Source organism: Pteropus alecto, unplaced genomic scaffold (assembly GCF_000325575.1).
Source record: "Pteropus alecto unplaced genomic scaffold, ASM32557v1 scaffold150, whole genome shotgun sequence".
In the NCBI taxonomy this organism is placed as follows: domain Eukaryota; kingdom Metazoa; phylum Chordata; class Mammalia; order Chiroptera; family Pteropodidae; genus Pteropus; species Pteropus alecto.
In genome coordinates, this window is record NW_006429686.1 from 642962 (window position 1) to 660697 (window position 17736).

The following is a 17736-nucleotide window of genomic DNA, read 5'->3' on the forward strand; positions in this document are numbered from 1 at the left end:
CGAAAAGATAGATATTAGTAACTGTGATGATCAGAGCCATTGCCTTCATATTCCTTGGTATTTTTTTTTTGTAGACTCTTTCCAGTCAGAAAATATTACCTGATAAGTTCTCATGGGGCCAGGATCCTAGATTCTGTTTTCAGGTTTATGCTGTCCGTAGAACTACATGATTTTTTCTGTTTTCAATATTAAAGGTACACCTGCTAAGTACTTCTATCTGTGTAAGAAGGTACACAGTAATACTGGTAGACCAATACTTCTATTGAAAAAAAAAAAGATCAAGAATAGGAAGGGCTGGGTGGTACCACTGGCCTCCCATACTAACCAGTAGAAAAAGATTTCAACAGTGTGTTAGAAGATGATAGATTAGATGAAATTCTCAAAAGGAGAGTTGACTGCAATCTTAATCACTTTATTTACACTCAAGGATACGGCCTTAAGTATTTCAATACAGATGAGAAGTGAACAGCTAAAAAGAGACAAAACTACCTTTTTATAAAGCTGAGAACCTTTCTATAGGGGTGCTGTGCAATATAACTTTCTGCAGCAATAGAAGTGTTTCGTATCCTTATTGTCCAATACAGTAACCACTAGTCACAAATGACTATTGAGCATTTGAAATATGGCCAGTGTGCCTGAGAGATTTACTTTATAATTTTATTTAATTTTTAGTTTAGTTTTAATTTTAATACCCACATGTGGCTAGTTGCTATCAAAATGCACAGATCAATTGTATAGTGTAAATACTTCCATTTAAAATCCAAATTTATCTGGATAGGAAATATGAATTTTTGAAATTAAGATTTGTGTTATAGAAAATAACACCCGTGATTAAAATCCAGTGGGAATATTTAGGGCCAAATATCAGTAGATCAGGGTGAGTGTATTTAGAAAAAGCTTCACTAAGGTGACAGGTCTCTGTTTATTGTTTTTCTGTGCCTTGAATTTTAAAGATAAATAGTACTATCCCTCTTTTATTTACAACCTTGATGTATATAGCCAAAGTATAGGCACTCCAAATCCAGAAATCATATATTTGCATACATTGCTATTTTTTGAGAATATTACACTGAACACATCCTATAATTTGTGTCCGCAACTTCCAGCACTGTTTTATTTTTGCAGTTTCTTAACTCTCTGCAGGAAACCATTTTCTCTCAAGTCTCTTGATACATTATTAGGTTAAATAAGAAGTTTGGATGAGTGTTTGAGATTTTGAGGCAAATTTATAGTAAGGTGCTCTGATTTCCTGCATAATGAAGTATGCAATTTCATGAGGACTTCAAATGGTCTATGTAGTACACACAATAAAATAATAGAATTTCAGAGCTGAAAAGAACTTTATCTATTATTTACACAAATGCTATTCATATCATTCTTCCTCTTACCACTGTTCATGACTGCTTTGGGGCCAAAGATTCGCTTATTTAAAAAAAAGACAATATGAATAAACCTTAAATTTTTAGTTGTTTGCTCAATATTAGTGAAATTGCCCTAGGTGAACCAGAAAGATTCTAGAGTGAAAATCCCTAAAGTTACTCTTCACACAGGCTTATCTTATTTCTCAAAAGATAATATTTCTGCACAAGGACACTACAATTTAAAATAATTTTGGCATTAACTGAGTCTCATAAGAATGGGGTTTTAAAGTTCAGATCTTTCGATATCTGATTTTAAACTTGTATATCCTTTACATTATTAACATTTAAATAAAATTATTAATCAACTAATTATTTACTAATTAATTAACTAATTATTAATTATATAGTACACCTATATATCCTCCTTATTATTAACATTTTAATAAAATCTGTATGCTACATTTTTACAGGGACTCAGGCATTTTGTCCTTGCTTAACTTAGATTTCTTAAAAGTAGATAATACTAGATTTTATGATCCAAGGCATAACTTTTGGCTTTGTTTATCCAGTATTTTACAAACCTATAATAAATTTAAACTTTCTCAACAGCATATCATATAATAAAACCCTTATTTGAAATTCATATCACAATTTGTGAAGTTACTTTCTGTTTTTATTAATTTTTCATGTAGTAAACACATCAATTTGTAACATTTAGAAATGTTTATAAGATACCTTATATCTTTTATTTTGGGAGGTGAAATAACAAACTGATAAATAAAACACTTGCTCACCACTAATTCATCTAATATTTCAATATTCTAAAGATTGCCTATAAATTTTAGCCCATTGGAGAGGCCTCTCCCAAGTTTCTTTCCTATATTTTTCACACATGTTATAGAAACTACAGTTGACATACCCGGCCTCTCTAGATACTTTCCTGGCTACTACTCAATTGAAAGAAGAAACTTCAGAAAAATTTCTTTCCATTTCTCATAGGTCACGACTGACCACCTAATTGCCAAATCAAATGGCCTCCTGGTCTTAATCCTAGTTGGCCTCCCTGACACCTTTGAATAATTTCTTGTTGAAATTTTTTCTTGACTTCTGCAATATAAATTGTGAAACATTATCTCCAAGTTTTGACTGTGCTTTTACTCACCTGATGTTGCTAGGAAATTCTGAAGATTTTGTGAACTCCTTTGTCTGGTTTCAACGGGCTTCTGAGCTTGTTCCAAAAGAGACCGCTGAGGAACACTAATAAAAATACAGAGAAGTACATGCCATGTCTTAACATTCATAAAGAAATGTACAACTCAACATCAAGACCAAAAAAAAGTTTTAAGTATACGGGTATATATCAAACTGAAAAAATGTAGCACTTAAGTAATATTTTCCAATTTACCCCAGACCTGCTATTTTATCTAGAACAGTGAAACAATTTCCAAAATATAAAAAAAAGTGTTTCCAAATAGTTTGTTTCTTTCACAAATCATATTTACTTCTAAAAATTCCTATAAATCTTTGAAAGTAAATATTCTGATATTATTATTACCTGGGCAATGCAGCAATAAACATAACTTTATAGTGTATGTGAGGATTTCAGTATGATAAAAAAGCTAAGTAATTGTCATGTCAAATATTCTACTATTATCATCCTGATATCAAATGCTTAGAATCCATGTTTTTAGAATCCATGTTTTTTTTTTTTAACATCCGGTTTCTGATATAGTTACATCTATAGATGCATAGAACACTTTAGTTTTTACTAATCAAATTCAGGGAATATTTAGAAAGTTTTTTGGACCACTGCTGCTAAATTTTTTAGTTGCTTTGGGATTTCTGTATAGGAAGGACAATATTGATTTAGATCTGGAACAGACAATAGTCTTTCCTAAGACCCAAAATTTCAGGAAAGAGTCAAGTTGCACTTTAATCAATTTTATAAATATAACCATATTTAAAGTTAATATATTTGTTATTAATAAATTTGAAAATTTTTGGTAATATGATTAATCAATTCTGTTTTAATAGGTATATTGATTTTTATATATTGATTTTATTAACAAAACACCCACGATACCAAAAACAGATACACAAAACTAAACTGGTTCCTCCTTTTGTGCTCAGAAGGACCACGATAACTCATTCATTGAATGCAGAGAAAGAGAAAGTGTCTAATTTTCCAAGATTTCTACACATCATTTAAATTTAAGGACATAAATATATGGACTTTTAAACATAACGTTGTGGGAATATACATACTGCATACTATCAACTCTCTCTTTATAGACTATTTATTAAGCAATGACTATATTCAAGATATTTGACATATCTTGAATATAGTCATTGCTTAATAAATAGTCACTGAATTACTGAGTAAATGAATATAAGCTAAGTTCTATCTATCATTAGTTGGGATGGGGGGGATATGAATTTCAAGGAAAATCTACATAAAAATTTAGCTCTCAAATATAAAACATTGCATATAACATCTAAAATACGAACCATGATCTTTGAAAATTACTGAAAATCCCCAATATTACAGAGATAAAAATATAACTACTAGTATAAACTATCATTGATATAATATTTAGTTTTAGATTTGATTTTCCCTATAGGTCATTTCAGGCTTACATATTCTGTGGCATTAGCTTCAGAGGTCAGAGATTATTTGTGTGTGTTTTATCATGCAGTGAATGATCAGGTAGTGCATAACAAAATGTATAATTGAAGTACATAATACATGTGAAATTACACATTGTCTCATTGTAAATTACTAATTGAAAGCTGTCAAAAAATTCTTGTTGTTTATTTCATTAAATTGGTGATCTTACCAGCTAATTATCAAACTAAGTGACACTGAGATTGCATTATTTAAATAATGGCCATTGACGTTGTTATTAATATTTAAATTTTAACTTCACACTGAACTTAATGCCAAATAAATAAGCTTTAATTTTTCATGTGATAGTAAATTGTGAGTAATTTGAATATACAAATCAGAGACATACCTTGAAGAGAACGTGATGCAGTGTGAATGATCCTGGTTATAAGGCATAGAAGTAGATCTTTCTTGGATCTTAAATACACAATGCAATACTTCAACAGAATTCTCCATCATAAATTCTTCTGAGTTATTAATTTAATGGAAAATACCATTCTTTATATAGAGATATTTTCCTAAAAATCTAACTTGTAAAATCTGATTTTTATAAATAGATCATATTTCCATAATTACTTATAACATTAGAACTGCTTAACCATAATTTCTGATATGCTTGAATTTTAGTATAATAACAGATTATGTAGGTCATGTAATCAAATGTTCTCATTTTATTATTGAGGAATCTGTAGCCCAGAGGAAAATGATTTTTTAAATAATTTTATTAACCTTACTACACTATTTATTTCTCTATGTAGTGACTTAACAAGACTGTCTTTACACTCCAACAGACAGATAAGAAGAGACAAATGCTGTCAGTAATTCACATGTTTTGCTAATGAGCATTTTCAAATATAACCAGATGTTTTGCAGTATGCAAGATAAGCATCTGATTGACATTTTCCACTTTCAATTCAGATACCTGGCATCATATTGACTCAGTTTAGACTTCTTGGTTCATGAAGATGATCTCAGAAAGTTTACTGACACTAATAAACCAGAGGCCAAAACTGCTCAGAAGAGATAAAGGCCAAAAATAAGAAAGGCTAACATCTAATATGAACTGGCTGTATATGGTCTGAAAAATAGAGAGAGGAAATGATTAGTAAGAACAGCATATTCTAAGGCAAATAATGTATTCCAAACCTATCAGACACAACTCATTATATTTCCTGCTTAAGGTGCCACGCTTAAGGTAATAATTGTTATCTGAGATTAAAGGTAAAATCATCATTTAATAAGGCAGAGAGGGAGATATGTTGCCAGTTGTAACTAATTAATACAATCCAGCTTACATTTCTTCTGCCAGTGGTTGGTATTTATAAAACAATACTTTATTATTCACTTCAGAGGACTATTAGTATCAGAAAAAGCATGTCTAAAAAGGATAGGAAAGACATCATATCCTTGTCTATGAAAGACATCATAGTAGACTGTTGTGAAGTATTTTGAAGAAAGAAATATAGTGATCTTGGGCCCCTGTGCTGGTTAAAAACAACAACGAGACTCCTGGCCCACTATCAGTAAGGCAAAAAAAATCTGAGTTCTTCACCCATCCACCTAGTCGTCCTTAGTGATGAAGAAAGTTTTAGATGATTAGCTGTTAGAAATGCTGGCTATGATGATACTAATTTGTTCAGGAATTGAAAACTGCAACTTGAGCCTCAACAACACCATGTGCTAAACATCTATTAATATAGTTGTGAAAACAAAACCCATCCTGGACACCAGGACTGACTTGATTATCCACAGATTTGATGAACCAAACCCTGTCATAAACTGCATCCCAGAACTGAGAGGATAAAGGAAAAAGGTATGTGCAATTGAGTATAAAGAGATCCTAAGACCAAAAAGTTTAAGAACCACTGATCTAGGCATTTATTAATGACACTTATTAATATTACAAGCTGAAATATCCAGTTTTTCATAGGTGATATTTTTACATAAAAGAATAACTCAGAAGACAAATTATGATTATTCAACTTGGATATGTGGCAGGCATTTTATTTAAAATCAGTGAAGTAAGCCTGTCAATTCAAGGAATAAAAAACTGATGTCATTTGTTAGCAATAGTAAAATTGAGCTTTCAAGTGAAAATTAAAATTTTAAACTCATATATATCACCATGCACTTGACAGCTTAACAATACTCAATATTTGTTATGAAATTGATGGTGATATTAACAAATGTTGTTATTTGATGTTGTATAATAAAATGTGTAAACATTTGGAAAGATCTACATACATAGAGAACCAATATGTTCCAACTGATCAATGCATGAAGATACAAAATCATGCATAAGCAAAATACCTATTCATAGTACATGAATTTTAACATTACCAAATATACAAAATTTCAATTATATTGTATTAGATTCCATTTCTCTAGTTTTGGTGTATTAGCAAAGAATTATCTGAAAAGAATTCTCCCTTTTAAACTGTCTATATGTGAGAAGCTAGCTTTTACTCATACTTTAACCTAAACAACATATGGCAGCAGATTAAATTCAGAAGCAGATATGAGAATCCAGCAGTTTTCCCATAAGCAAAATGGATAATAGTTATTTTTCATTAAAAAAATTGTTTCTTAGGTAAACATATAATAGTTTTATTATTTTAAGTGAATTAATAAATATTTTAATTTTTTGTTTTAGTTTTTAACACATTACATATTGAATGGCACGATCCATGTAAACAAAAGTTTTCTGAGGTCTTCACTATTTAAGAATATAAAAAGTTTAAGAACCACTGTTCTAGGCACTTATTATCACAGCAACACACATTTTGAAACTTACCTCATTTCCTTTAGGATTTGGGATGTATAGCTGCAATGGTTCTATTTGGACTTCAGCCTGAATACATTGACATACTTCATCATTGTCTGATGATTCATCTTCTTTGTCCTTTTGAAACAAAAAAGGAAAATAAATATTTTAATTGTTGTTAGAATGCAAATGATAGGAGCAATTCCATCATCCTGATGTATAATATAAAGAAATAATTTTCAAACATAAAATTGATTTAAACCAGTAGTTTATTTTTTTAAAAAAAACTTTTAGATTAGATTTTTATTTCTGATATTTGGTACATATATTTTTGTTTTTCCTTTTGCTAATAGTGGAAATTAAAGACCCTATTTTTAAAATCATCTTTATACTTTGTTAATTTGGTTCTTGGTGGTCAACCTCTTGTTCTCTTTATGTGTCATTCTCCTAGAGTTGATGAATCTTTCTTACAGCTTTTAATTTCTGTCCCTTTTGCATGTATATATCATTTTCTTTACTACTTCCCTATTTTCAATGATATCCTCTTGAAATCTTTAGATTATTTTCCCATTACTCTTGCTTTTAAGTATTTTTTTATTTCAGGTTCAAGTGCATCTTTACGTTATTTTTACACTAATATGTATTATTATATGTAATATGTAATATTTTATGTAATATGTATTATGTATTATTTACACTAATATGTAAATGTTAACAATCATAAAATAGAAAGTAGAATCAAACAGCTCTCCCTGAATATCTGGTTTTACGTAGCTTCTTTGGGTATTCTAGTAGTTTTTAATAGGTTTTGGATCTCTTTCAGAATCTAAGAAATGTTCCAGATTTTCCATAGAAAACTGTACACAGACACACATGTCCACATATATTTTCAGGGGGATCATTGACCATTTGCAGTTCATTTATTAGACCCAGGTTAAGAATCTCTGGTCTAAAGCTTAACTCATAACCTCAAACTGTTACATTTAGTATGCAGTTATAATTACAAGGTTTGGTCCTCTTGTGCAGTTGAAGATCTGTAATACAGTGGTACAAATATTTCTCCCTAATTGAGCCCCGGGATTTTACAAAGTTTCTGTTTTCATATTTAAGCTGATCAATATTATTTCTTCTACTCAAAGAGAGTAATGATAATGTGTTTTCTTTGCTTCTTTCTGGTGAATCGAAGCACTCATATATGTTTCTAAACTCTAATAACTTTTCAGGTATTTCAAAAGACCTATGACTTTGACTACATTATCAATAATTTGCTTTTCCTTTACATTTCCTTAAAGAAACACACATAAAGGTATAAATGTCTGTACAATATACTAGGGTCATGAGATTAGTAACTATTTTTTGTTGACTTTTTCTTCTATTTTAGAGTAGCTTTTCACATACATATTTAAAACAGTAAATGATAATAAGTATGCATGTACTACTAATACTATGAGTTTTGAAGAGATGCATAAAAGTCTTTTTCACAAATGCAAAACCCATTAGATTCAGTTGTTACTAGAGTCCATTGAGAAAAGTCACTAGTATTTTTTTCATTTTTATAACATTATTATATGTAACTTATAATTATATAATTATCATTTATAATTAAAGAGCCATTTAAAATGGAATAATTTCTGAAATTAATATGGTTTATTGGTCAGGGCTACCTACTTATCTTACAAAAATAAGTAATAAAAATAGGTACCTTAATTATTTATGCATTTCATGCATTTTGACAATAGATTTAATTCTAATTGACTATACATCACTTCTAGCCAGTGCTTTCATGTGAACAATTTCTGGAGTAGTTTCCTATATAATATGATCTTGCTTAAGTTATCCACATCTAACCAACAATATTCTAAATGACTAATGTTGTAATTTACTGTGGTAATCACAGTACTACTTCTTTCAGTCCAGAATTTTTTTTCTTGACCTTATATGCATTTTATAGGGTTTTAATTGTGGTATCATATATTTTAGTAATGTCTAACCTTGGAATTGATAGAGGATGATCTAAGAAGAGTTTTATAGTTTTCTATTTCAATTAGAGATTTTTTGGTGACCTTTTCAGCAACAGTAGCACTTATTTTCATATTCCCCACACCCAAAATAAGGCATGCACAATTACGAAGATATGACTTCAAGATAAAAATAATTATTTAAGTTTTCTTAGGGGTCCACTGTTTCTACCATATTTTGTTTAAAAAAAACAACAACTATTTTTGAACCATTTCATTAATAATAAAAAAAACTAACGCTTTCTCAGACTTTGGCAAGCATACCTTCTTTCTGAGTCCCCTGGTGAAGATAAAGAAAGAGAAGGAAAGAAGATATTCTGCATCATCGGACCTAATAATATCAACAACACTACCATTATGAGCACTATAGAATGAAATCATGCTTTTTCTGAGAAATTATCTTATTTAATTCACAAAAAATTCTCTAGAATGGTCGTTGTATCTCCATATTAGAGATAAGGAAATTGATTTTCAGGAAGGACAAGTAGCTTCCCCTAAATCCATCAGCATGTATGATAAAGAGCTAAGATTTGAACCCAAGGTCATCTGACTTAACAATGCATACTGCTCATTAATTCATTTCATTGCATCATGAACATGATTTAATGAATATGAAGTAGTAATTGGTTTTCAAGTCTGGTTAGTTCATTATGATGACATAAATCAATATTTATTGCCAGAAGTGTTTCTTTTCATTTCTGGGTTTTCCTTAATGCATATATATATAGATGTCACTTCCATACTTTAACAATGTAATCTACTGAACCTATCAGCATGCTTATATAGAAGCATTTTGCATTTATTACTAGAATCATTAGTAGTCGCATTATCTTGATTCAGTGTCAAATGTTTTCTCTCATTATCAAAGAAGTAGCAAGGTCTCAAGAAGTTTGACCTTTTTGTCATTAGCATTTTAGACTCCTTAATTTCAGGTAAATATCGCCATTCTGGTCTCATACCTTCCCTTCTCTATCTGGTTTCTTTCCCTCACCATCTCCCACTTTTTGGGGGAGTAGACAATCATTTCCCCTTTTGGGCCTTTCTTCTTTTGCTGCTTTTACTTTTTCTCATGTTAAATATGTCAGGGAAATAGCATTTGTTTAATTGGCTTAATGGACATAAACCAAAAGACTCCCTTATCCAGACATTCAGACAAGGTTCACTTATAATTACTACATTCGTTACTATTAGATAAGTGGATGTTTATACCAGGGTTTAATATAAGATTCTCACAATGATTCCTTTTATGTAAATGGCTGTTGTGAAGCATTAGAAAACAACTACTCTCCTAATCTTATTGACCTTATTAATTTGCTTATGAAACCCTCAAACCTTTCATCATTAGATTAGATTTGCCAGATTGAATTCATAGACTCCAGCCAAATTACATCCACTTATATTAGAAAATTGTGAAAGAATAAAGTTTTATTGACTATTCCAAAATAAGATAAAGAAATTAACATATTTCATTCTACATTTTGAGAGAGTGCAGAGACATATTTGTAAATTGTGTCATGTTCTATGCAGCCACTTCACTGGATAATTATGTAAAATGGTTGGAAAATTAGTGAGACAAGTCATACATATGGTAACTATATACAAAATATTTTGGAAACTGCTTTTCCTGCTCATTTTAACCTTGATTTAAACACTTTGAAGTACAAATATTAGTGCATTTCACTTAAATTATGCAGTTCAACATTTCATGAGAAGAAAGAGCAAATATATTGACTTAGAGGTTAGAGGAATGAGACCCAATTTGTTTTTTGTTTATTTTCAGTACATTATATTGGAAATTTTAGACTTTGAAAGTAATTTTTAAAGGTCCAAATAGTAATTTTAAACATGCATATGGTGTCCTTTTATTTGTTAAGGGAATAAGAGGTAAAAAACAAACAAACAAACAAACAACAACAACAAACAAACAACTTATAATTAAAGCTATATCTCCAGAGAGATATTAAGCAGTTATCTGGATCATTTGAGCAAATTTTTCTTTCTCAAACTTAGTGACAATTATTTGGAAATTTCAGGATAATTTATTTGAAGCACAAATTATTTAATCTAAATATTTCATTTGGGTTTTACAGAGGGAAAACATAAATATGAGCTACCATATTTTCTCTGCATATTTGGCTCAGTAAAACTACCAGAAACTTACATTTGCAACTTGTCTCAATTCTTCCTCATGTTGATTAAATATGTCCTCCCATCTGCGCTGGCGCCTTCGCCTGCAGGCTTCTAAATCTGAGAGCTCAAACTCTTCAGTTCTCCGTGATAATTTTGCCCGGAACCGCTTTGGTGATAGTCTTTTTGCTAATGCCTGCCTTAGACTACAAACCTTTGATTTTTTCTTCTGAGCCTGTTCTGGTTGAGAGTAAAACATGTTTGATGACAGGTTTTCCATCAGGGTTTGTAGTGGACCAAGTGGCTTTGAGTTATGAGAATTTGGTGCTCGAAGTAAGTCTCTTGATAGTCCCTCTATCAGTGCTTGAACTGAGTCAACTGCTTGTGGAGGCTCTGGTGCCCAGGCCTGTGCTTGAGGTGACTCTTTAGTTTGCTCCTCTACTGGTATGAGTACCTGAGTATCCAAATGTAGTGGCAACAGCACGTGGTGATTCTGTGACAATAGAGGCAGGAACACCTGCGCATGTACTCGTAATGACTCAGGTTCCTCTGCCTCAATCTCTGCCTGTGTGGGCTCAGCAGCCTCTTCCTGTCTGTCTGGCTGTTCAGGTATCTGGTTCTGCTCCAGCTGCTCTTCGGGTACCTGGTTCTGCCACTGCTGTTGTTCAGAGGCCTGTCCTTGCCTTTGTTGTTGTTCAGGTACCTGATCTTGCCCCTGAAATTCCTCTGGTATCTGGTCCAGATCCTGTGGCTCTTCTGAGGCCTGGGGCTGAGCCTGAGCCTGCTGCTCTTTGAGTATCTTGGCCTGTAGCTGTAGAGGCCTAGGTGCCTTAACCTGAGCCTGTAGTGGCATGAGCATCCAGGCTGCCCTCCGTAGTCGTGGAGGTGCCTTAATTGGCATCTGTAAAGGCTTAGATGTCTTAGCCTTAACCTGAACCTGTAGTGGCATGAACACATGAGCTGCCCCTTGTAGTCGCTGAGATGCCTGGGTTTGCCCCTGTAGAGATCTAGGTACATTGTCCTGAGCCTGTAGTGGCATGAACACCCTGGCTTCTCCCTGTAGATCCTGAAGTGCCTGGACCTGTGGCTCTTCTCGATCTGGTAACCACCTTGGCTGAGAGGGTTCTCCATGTAGGACTCTAAGTGGTCTGCATCTACTGCTGGTTGGCAGTCTCAGAAGCTCATGAGTACAAGAAGGTCCTCTAGAAATAAACATACAAATATTTGATATAGAATTGTCAGTAGAATGAAGTCATTCAGGGAAAATACTTTTATTTTAAATGATGGACATTTTTTGCAACAAGATATTTTCAGTAATCTTTCTTGAGCCATTCCCGTAATGTCTAAAATATTCTTCATATTACTAATATACTCAATATTAATGGTCTGACAAGCTACTTGATCATTTTGTTGCCAGAAATTAAAAAAAAATCTTTTAATAGTAATAGCAAATTTTCCCTCAACCTTTCCAGTCAAATTGCTCTTGAAGATAGAGATCTGTTGTTATATGAGAAAGCCTTAAGTTTTTCTGAGTTCAGTGCAACAGTATGAAAATTGACTGTCTTACAGGAATTGATAAAATCAAATTATATATTTAATTTGTCTAACATACCTGAATCTTCTCATGGTGTACTGCTCCTTAATAGCTTCTTCTCTTTCAAAGATCAGAGGTATTCCTTTTTATGAAAGAAAAAAAAAATAATGTATAACAATCAGCAGAGATTAATGTAATCCAGCTTATTCAGTTCTCACCTTTTATTGCTCAGGATGCTGGGTAAATTTACAAGGACAAGAAGAAAGTAACCCTTTAAATCACACCCAGTTGGTGATGTAGACAATATCTTAGTCCTTAGGTCTACTTTTACAGCACAGTGCAGCTATTCTGTATAGACTAATTTCTCTGGACATAGGAAAAAAAATAGCAATATGATTGCTACAATTCTAAAGAGAAAGAACTGAGAAAGGCAAAGGGAGAAAGGGACAAGAAAAACTCAAGATGGCTGGTAAACATGGCTTATAGGTGTGTGCTCTAGATGTAAGGACTTTATGGCTTGGGTCCACACCTTTCTTTGGTCCTTTCAGTGAGAATCTTTGAAAATGTGAGTAAGGATCTTTAGTTTTTTTCAATGAGAAAGTAAAAAAAAAATCTAAATTCTGTGTTTAAAGTTAGCAGATTGAAAATGTTCAGCTTCTTTCCTCTCAGCTGTACTGTACTGAAATATAGACACAAACAAGAGAGTTTTCTTTTGAATTCCCTATATTAAAGTGTTTAGGGCAACTATATTTACATCTCCCATGTAATCTCTATATAAATGTGACTTCTCCTGTAGGTAAAAATCTGGAAAACTTGCAACTCTGGAAGCTAGTAAATTCTCAAATAGATGTGGGGTCTTCCTGCACCCATTTGAGAGTGGCTGGCTTTTGTGATGCTTGTCCAGTTAAATCTCTACCATGGCTAAATAAATTAATTACTAATGCTTCTGACTCCAAATTAGGATACATATAGTTATGCAGATGAAAGAAGACCCACTGCAATCAATCCTGTAGCTGATCTGAGAACGTCTGCTATCTTTTTCAGGTTCCATTCCAGCACTACTCTCAACCCTGTCTATGGTGCCTCAAATTAAATGTGGAATATGCCATACAACCTATAAGGCAGAACTTCCTAAGTAGTTTCCTCTGGATTTGATAAAAATCCATCTTGCCATTTTTTGGCATTAATATATAGAAACTTACTTTTATTTGTATAAATTAATTCTTTTAATTACATCTTATAGTTGGAGATTAGTACATAAAACAAACTTTGTATAGTGCACAGGCTTCAAAACTAAAAGTCAATAAATGGTTAATTACAAATCCATTTATCTCATTGGAGTTAATTAAAATGTCAGCCAGAAAAGAATAGTAAGATACATATTTTGTTATCTTTTAATTTATTTTATTTCTTTAGTTAGGAGTTTCTTTTTTTTTTTTTTTTTTAATAAAGTTGGCACATCACAAAATTCTTCTTGAGGCTTTGGAGGTCTTTGTAAATGTGAACATTTGCCAGTCGTAATTGTCAACCATTTATAATCTTATATACATATAGACAATTAGTCGAGAGATAATGAATTAAGTGCACATGGCCTACTGGTGGAAACACTAAGTATTGAGGGCTTCAGAATTTTTACTTTCAATCTAATTGCTAAAAAAATTATTTTTCCTGAAAAAAAAGAAAAAATTCCGCTCTCATCTAAATATTCATTCCAGCAAAACAAAAGTTCATTTTAAAAACTATTTATTTAGCCTTTATTTTATCCTAAACATTTTTATATGTTGTGATTATTATTTTTAATTAATTCATTTATTTTAATTAGTTTCAAGTATGCAGTACATTGGTTAGACATCTATATAGTTCATAAAACGATCCCCCCATTTGTCCCTCCCTCCCCCGGCCCTCCACCTAGCTATCATATTAATGCTAACTGCATTCCCTCTGCCGTGCTCTTCATCCCCATGATCATCGATCAACTACTAATTTATACTTCTTTAACCCTTCAGTCCATTTTCCCAGCCCCCAGTCGACAAAAGTTCATTTTTACCTTTTTTCTGTCTCTTTTTAATGATTCCAGTAAGATGCTTCTTTAGTGACTCAACAACATGTCCTTCATTTTTTATATTCTGAACAAATGGGTGATGAAGCATGTTTGCAGAAGTAGGACGAAATAGGAAATTTTTTATCATGCACTTTTCCATGAAATTGTGGAACTTGCGGGACCTAAAAGAAATGAGTCAAAGTTAAAAGAGCGTTCTCAGACCTGCCCCACTTCCTCCCATCCCTACCCATATGCCACTCTGAAGGTCATATTTTTGGAGAGAGTTGCCTTTAGTTATAATTTCTTTTTCAATTTCTAAATATCTTGTAGCCTGACAATATATATTGTAATGCAATGCTATTCAAACCTCCGAAGAAGTCTGAGCTGTTGACATTTTCTACCTAAATAACAGTAAAAACTTCAATGAGTTCAGAAGTAGGTATATGGCGAAAAGTCAAGTCGTAGGATGGCAATTAAGTGGTTAATATGATATATATAGATCATGGGACTAGATTGGTCAGACCATAGCAGTCACATTTTGCAGCCTAAATACTTCACTTGATTATATGCACTTTGAACTACAGAGGTGTAGATATAATGATTAAAAAAAATGGAAGAAGTGTTATTGAAACTAACTAATCTTCTAAAATGGCCCATGAAAACAGACATGGACAGAAAACCTGAATCTGTGGGAAAGGTTAAATTGAATCACAAGCAAGAATGTCAGCAGTCAAATCACCTCTTCTAGCAGGGCAAGCAATAAATGTTAGGAATAAGGAAAAGCATCAAGTACTAGATCAAAAATCTTCACTGAGAAGGGTTCCCAAGTAGCACCCTGTAGCACTTTGGGAGAAAAAGTCTTCTTTTCTAGGTCTGTGGATGTTTAGTTTAATGGGCCAAACAACCGGTCTGTATATCACAGTCACTGACTGCCTGTCTAGGCAAAGTGAGATATGCTACAAGTGTTTCCATTGGTCTGTCTTATTACTAGAGAAACAACTGAATATGCAATTAGCTAGGATAGTAATGTCATCATAGTATACTCTTGAGGGTATTACTTATTTCTAGTTGGCTAGCTAGCTCTTAATGAAAACTAGTCATTTAGACCCCACACTTAAAGAATTAGTGTTTTAGGAAATACTGTCCAATGAAGATATTGAAGCAGGACTGACTACATGAATTAAAATGTCTTCATTACATAAAAATGTCAAGTTAATGTGTTTGAGAGATTAAGTCATTCATCTTTACCATCCACTGGATTTGACTTTGGGAGCAGATTCCCGCAAAATAACGAAGAGAGCTTCCAAGGGCTGAAGGTTACACAGAGCTGCAAAGGAAAATAGGTAAGATTAGAATGAATAAGACGGGTAACTACAGAGTGCATTCGTCATTCTAGACGGGATTTTCAGTGTAGTTTTACATATCATGTTGAATAGATATTAAGGAATAAACAGATATAAAAAATGTAGTTACAGGAAAAGCTCATTTTAATGCAAACGGTCCTTCTTATAAAATCCTAAAGCTTAACTATTGCCAGGTGTGACAAATCAGTAATAAATTACACTAGATACAATTTTTGAAATATGTGATTATTTATATCTATAGAAGTGAACTAAAAGTGGAGACAAGTACTCTTCTGTTTTTGTATTGCAGGTATCTATGGTTGTAAAATTGGGATAGGTAATTATAGACTGAAAAAGTCAACGAGACTAGTATCTAAGCAAAATAAGGTATAAAATGACTTTATAGTCTAAAAAGGTGAGAATAATCTTCTTTGGAAGCTGACAGTCCTAGAAAAACATACAATATAAGTAGATACAATATAACTGCTAAAAACACACCCTCTAGAGTAAGATCAACTGGGTTCAAATCATAGCTCTGCCTTTGTGACCTTATGCAAACAACTTAACCTATCTGTGTTTCATTTTCTTCATCAGAAAAACAGAAAACATATCAAGAATTCCTTCTAAGAGTTTCTATATTAAATGGCAACCTAGATGTAAAAGTGTCTGGCACAGAGTAAGCACTTAATAAATATAAGCTATTGATATTATAATAAAGATTTTAACTATCTGGCACTTCAAGTCTGTGCAAAATTATTGGACTTTCATTCCTTTTTTCAGATACACAGACCTACAAAGAAAAGTCTATCCCAATATGAGCTATATAAATTCATTACTTAATTGGTTTGGGAATTCTGGGCTTTTATATAAGCATTTAAATGTGTGTCTCACTTCACCTATTTCCTCTTGTGTTTTGATTAAAGAAAACTGGCAATGCAAAACATTCCCAAAGGAGAGCCACAGTGAAATTTCACCTAACATTACAAGTGTGTCGTTCATGTGAGGACAATTTAATATTAATACTTCTTTAAACTCATCCTTCCTCTCTCAAAATACATTTCCAGAAAAACTACAATGCCAAAGTGGTCTCTTACAGCTGTAGAAAAAAGCTCCCCAGAGTAGCTTCATTAGAGTGATAGAGGCGATTGTTCAAAAGTCACACTTATTTCAATTACATGGGTATAAATTAATAGAAAGTACAGGTTTATAACTGAGGGCAGAATGAGCCCCAAGCTCAAAAGATCAGGATCATATTTGACTGTCTTCATTCCTTTATTGTGTTCAATCAGATTCTGTTCTTTAAACTTATTGCAAGTGACTTAGTATAATATTAAGCAGTTGTTATTTATTAACATCTGAGCACCATTTGGTCAACTAACAACATCTTCAGTGATCAAGAGTTAGGGCATAGACTAGGTAAGTTTTCATTAAGGGAAAGGAGAAGTCCACAAAAGAATGGAGCACAGGGGGGTATGAAAACTATGTCAAACAGCATAGTTTGTGAGGTTTCCTATATGGTTTTATTTTAGGAATGCCAATAATTGTCCCTTTCACACCATATCTCCTAACATTGCCTACATTTTCACTGTTAGAGAATCATTCCTTTGAAATAGAAAACCTCCTTTAAAAATACATCTCTTGATGGGTTGGAAGCATTAAATTGGGGACAGTTTGAATTAGTTTAAATTATGTGGTTTATTCCTACGATATGTTGAGATTTGAATAAATCTTCTGAATACTACAGGAATGGGTCTCCTGATGGGACAGCAGCAAATTGGATTCACAAGACACAAATGTAAAGATTGAACTGTGTGTAAGGGAGGGATACTACAAAAAATAGACGTAGGACTATAAACAAGCATGGATGACAATGTAAAAATAAT

At 32.5% G+C, this 17736-nt stretch overlaps 1 protein-coding gene across 1 annotated transcript in view; it reads right to left on the minus strand.

Annotated features, from left to right (window-relative positions):
* Window positions 1-17736, minus strand: part of NRK (Nik related kinase) — a 154658-nt gene that overhangs the window by 28113 nt on the left and 108809 nt on the right. The window contains exons 10-17 of the mRNA XM_006904025.1: window positions 15759-15837; window positions 14517-14692; window positions 12548-12611; window positions 10970-12137; window positions 6821-6928; window positions 4376-4443; window positions 2520-2618; window positions 2298-2311 (exon numbers count right to left, since the gene is read on the minus strand). Coding sequence (XP_006904087.1) covers window positions 2298-2311; window positions 2520-2618; window positions 4376-4443; window positions 6821-6928; window positions 10970-12137; window positions 12548-12611; window positions 14517-14692; window positions 15759-15837 — 1776 coding nt within the window. The remainder of the gene's footprint in view (window positions 1-2297; window positions 2312-2519; window positions 2619-4375; window positions 4444-6820; window positions 6929-10969; window positions 12138-12547; window positions 12612-14516; window positions 14693-15758; window positions 15838-17736) is intronic.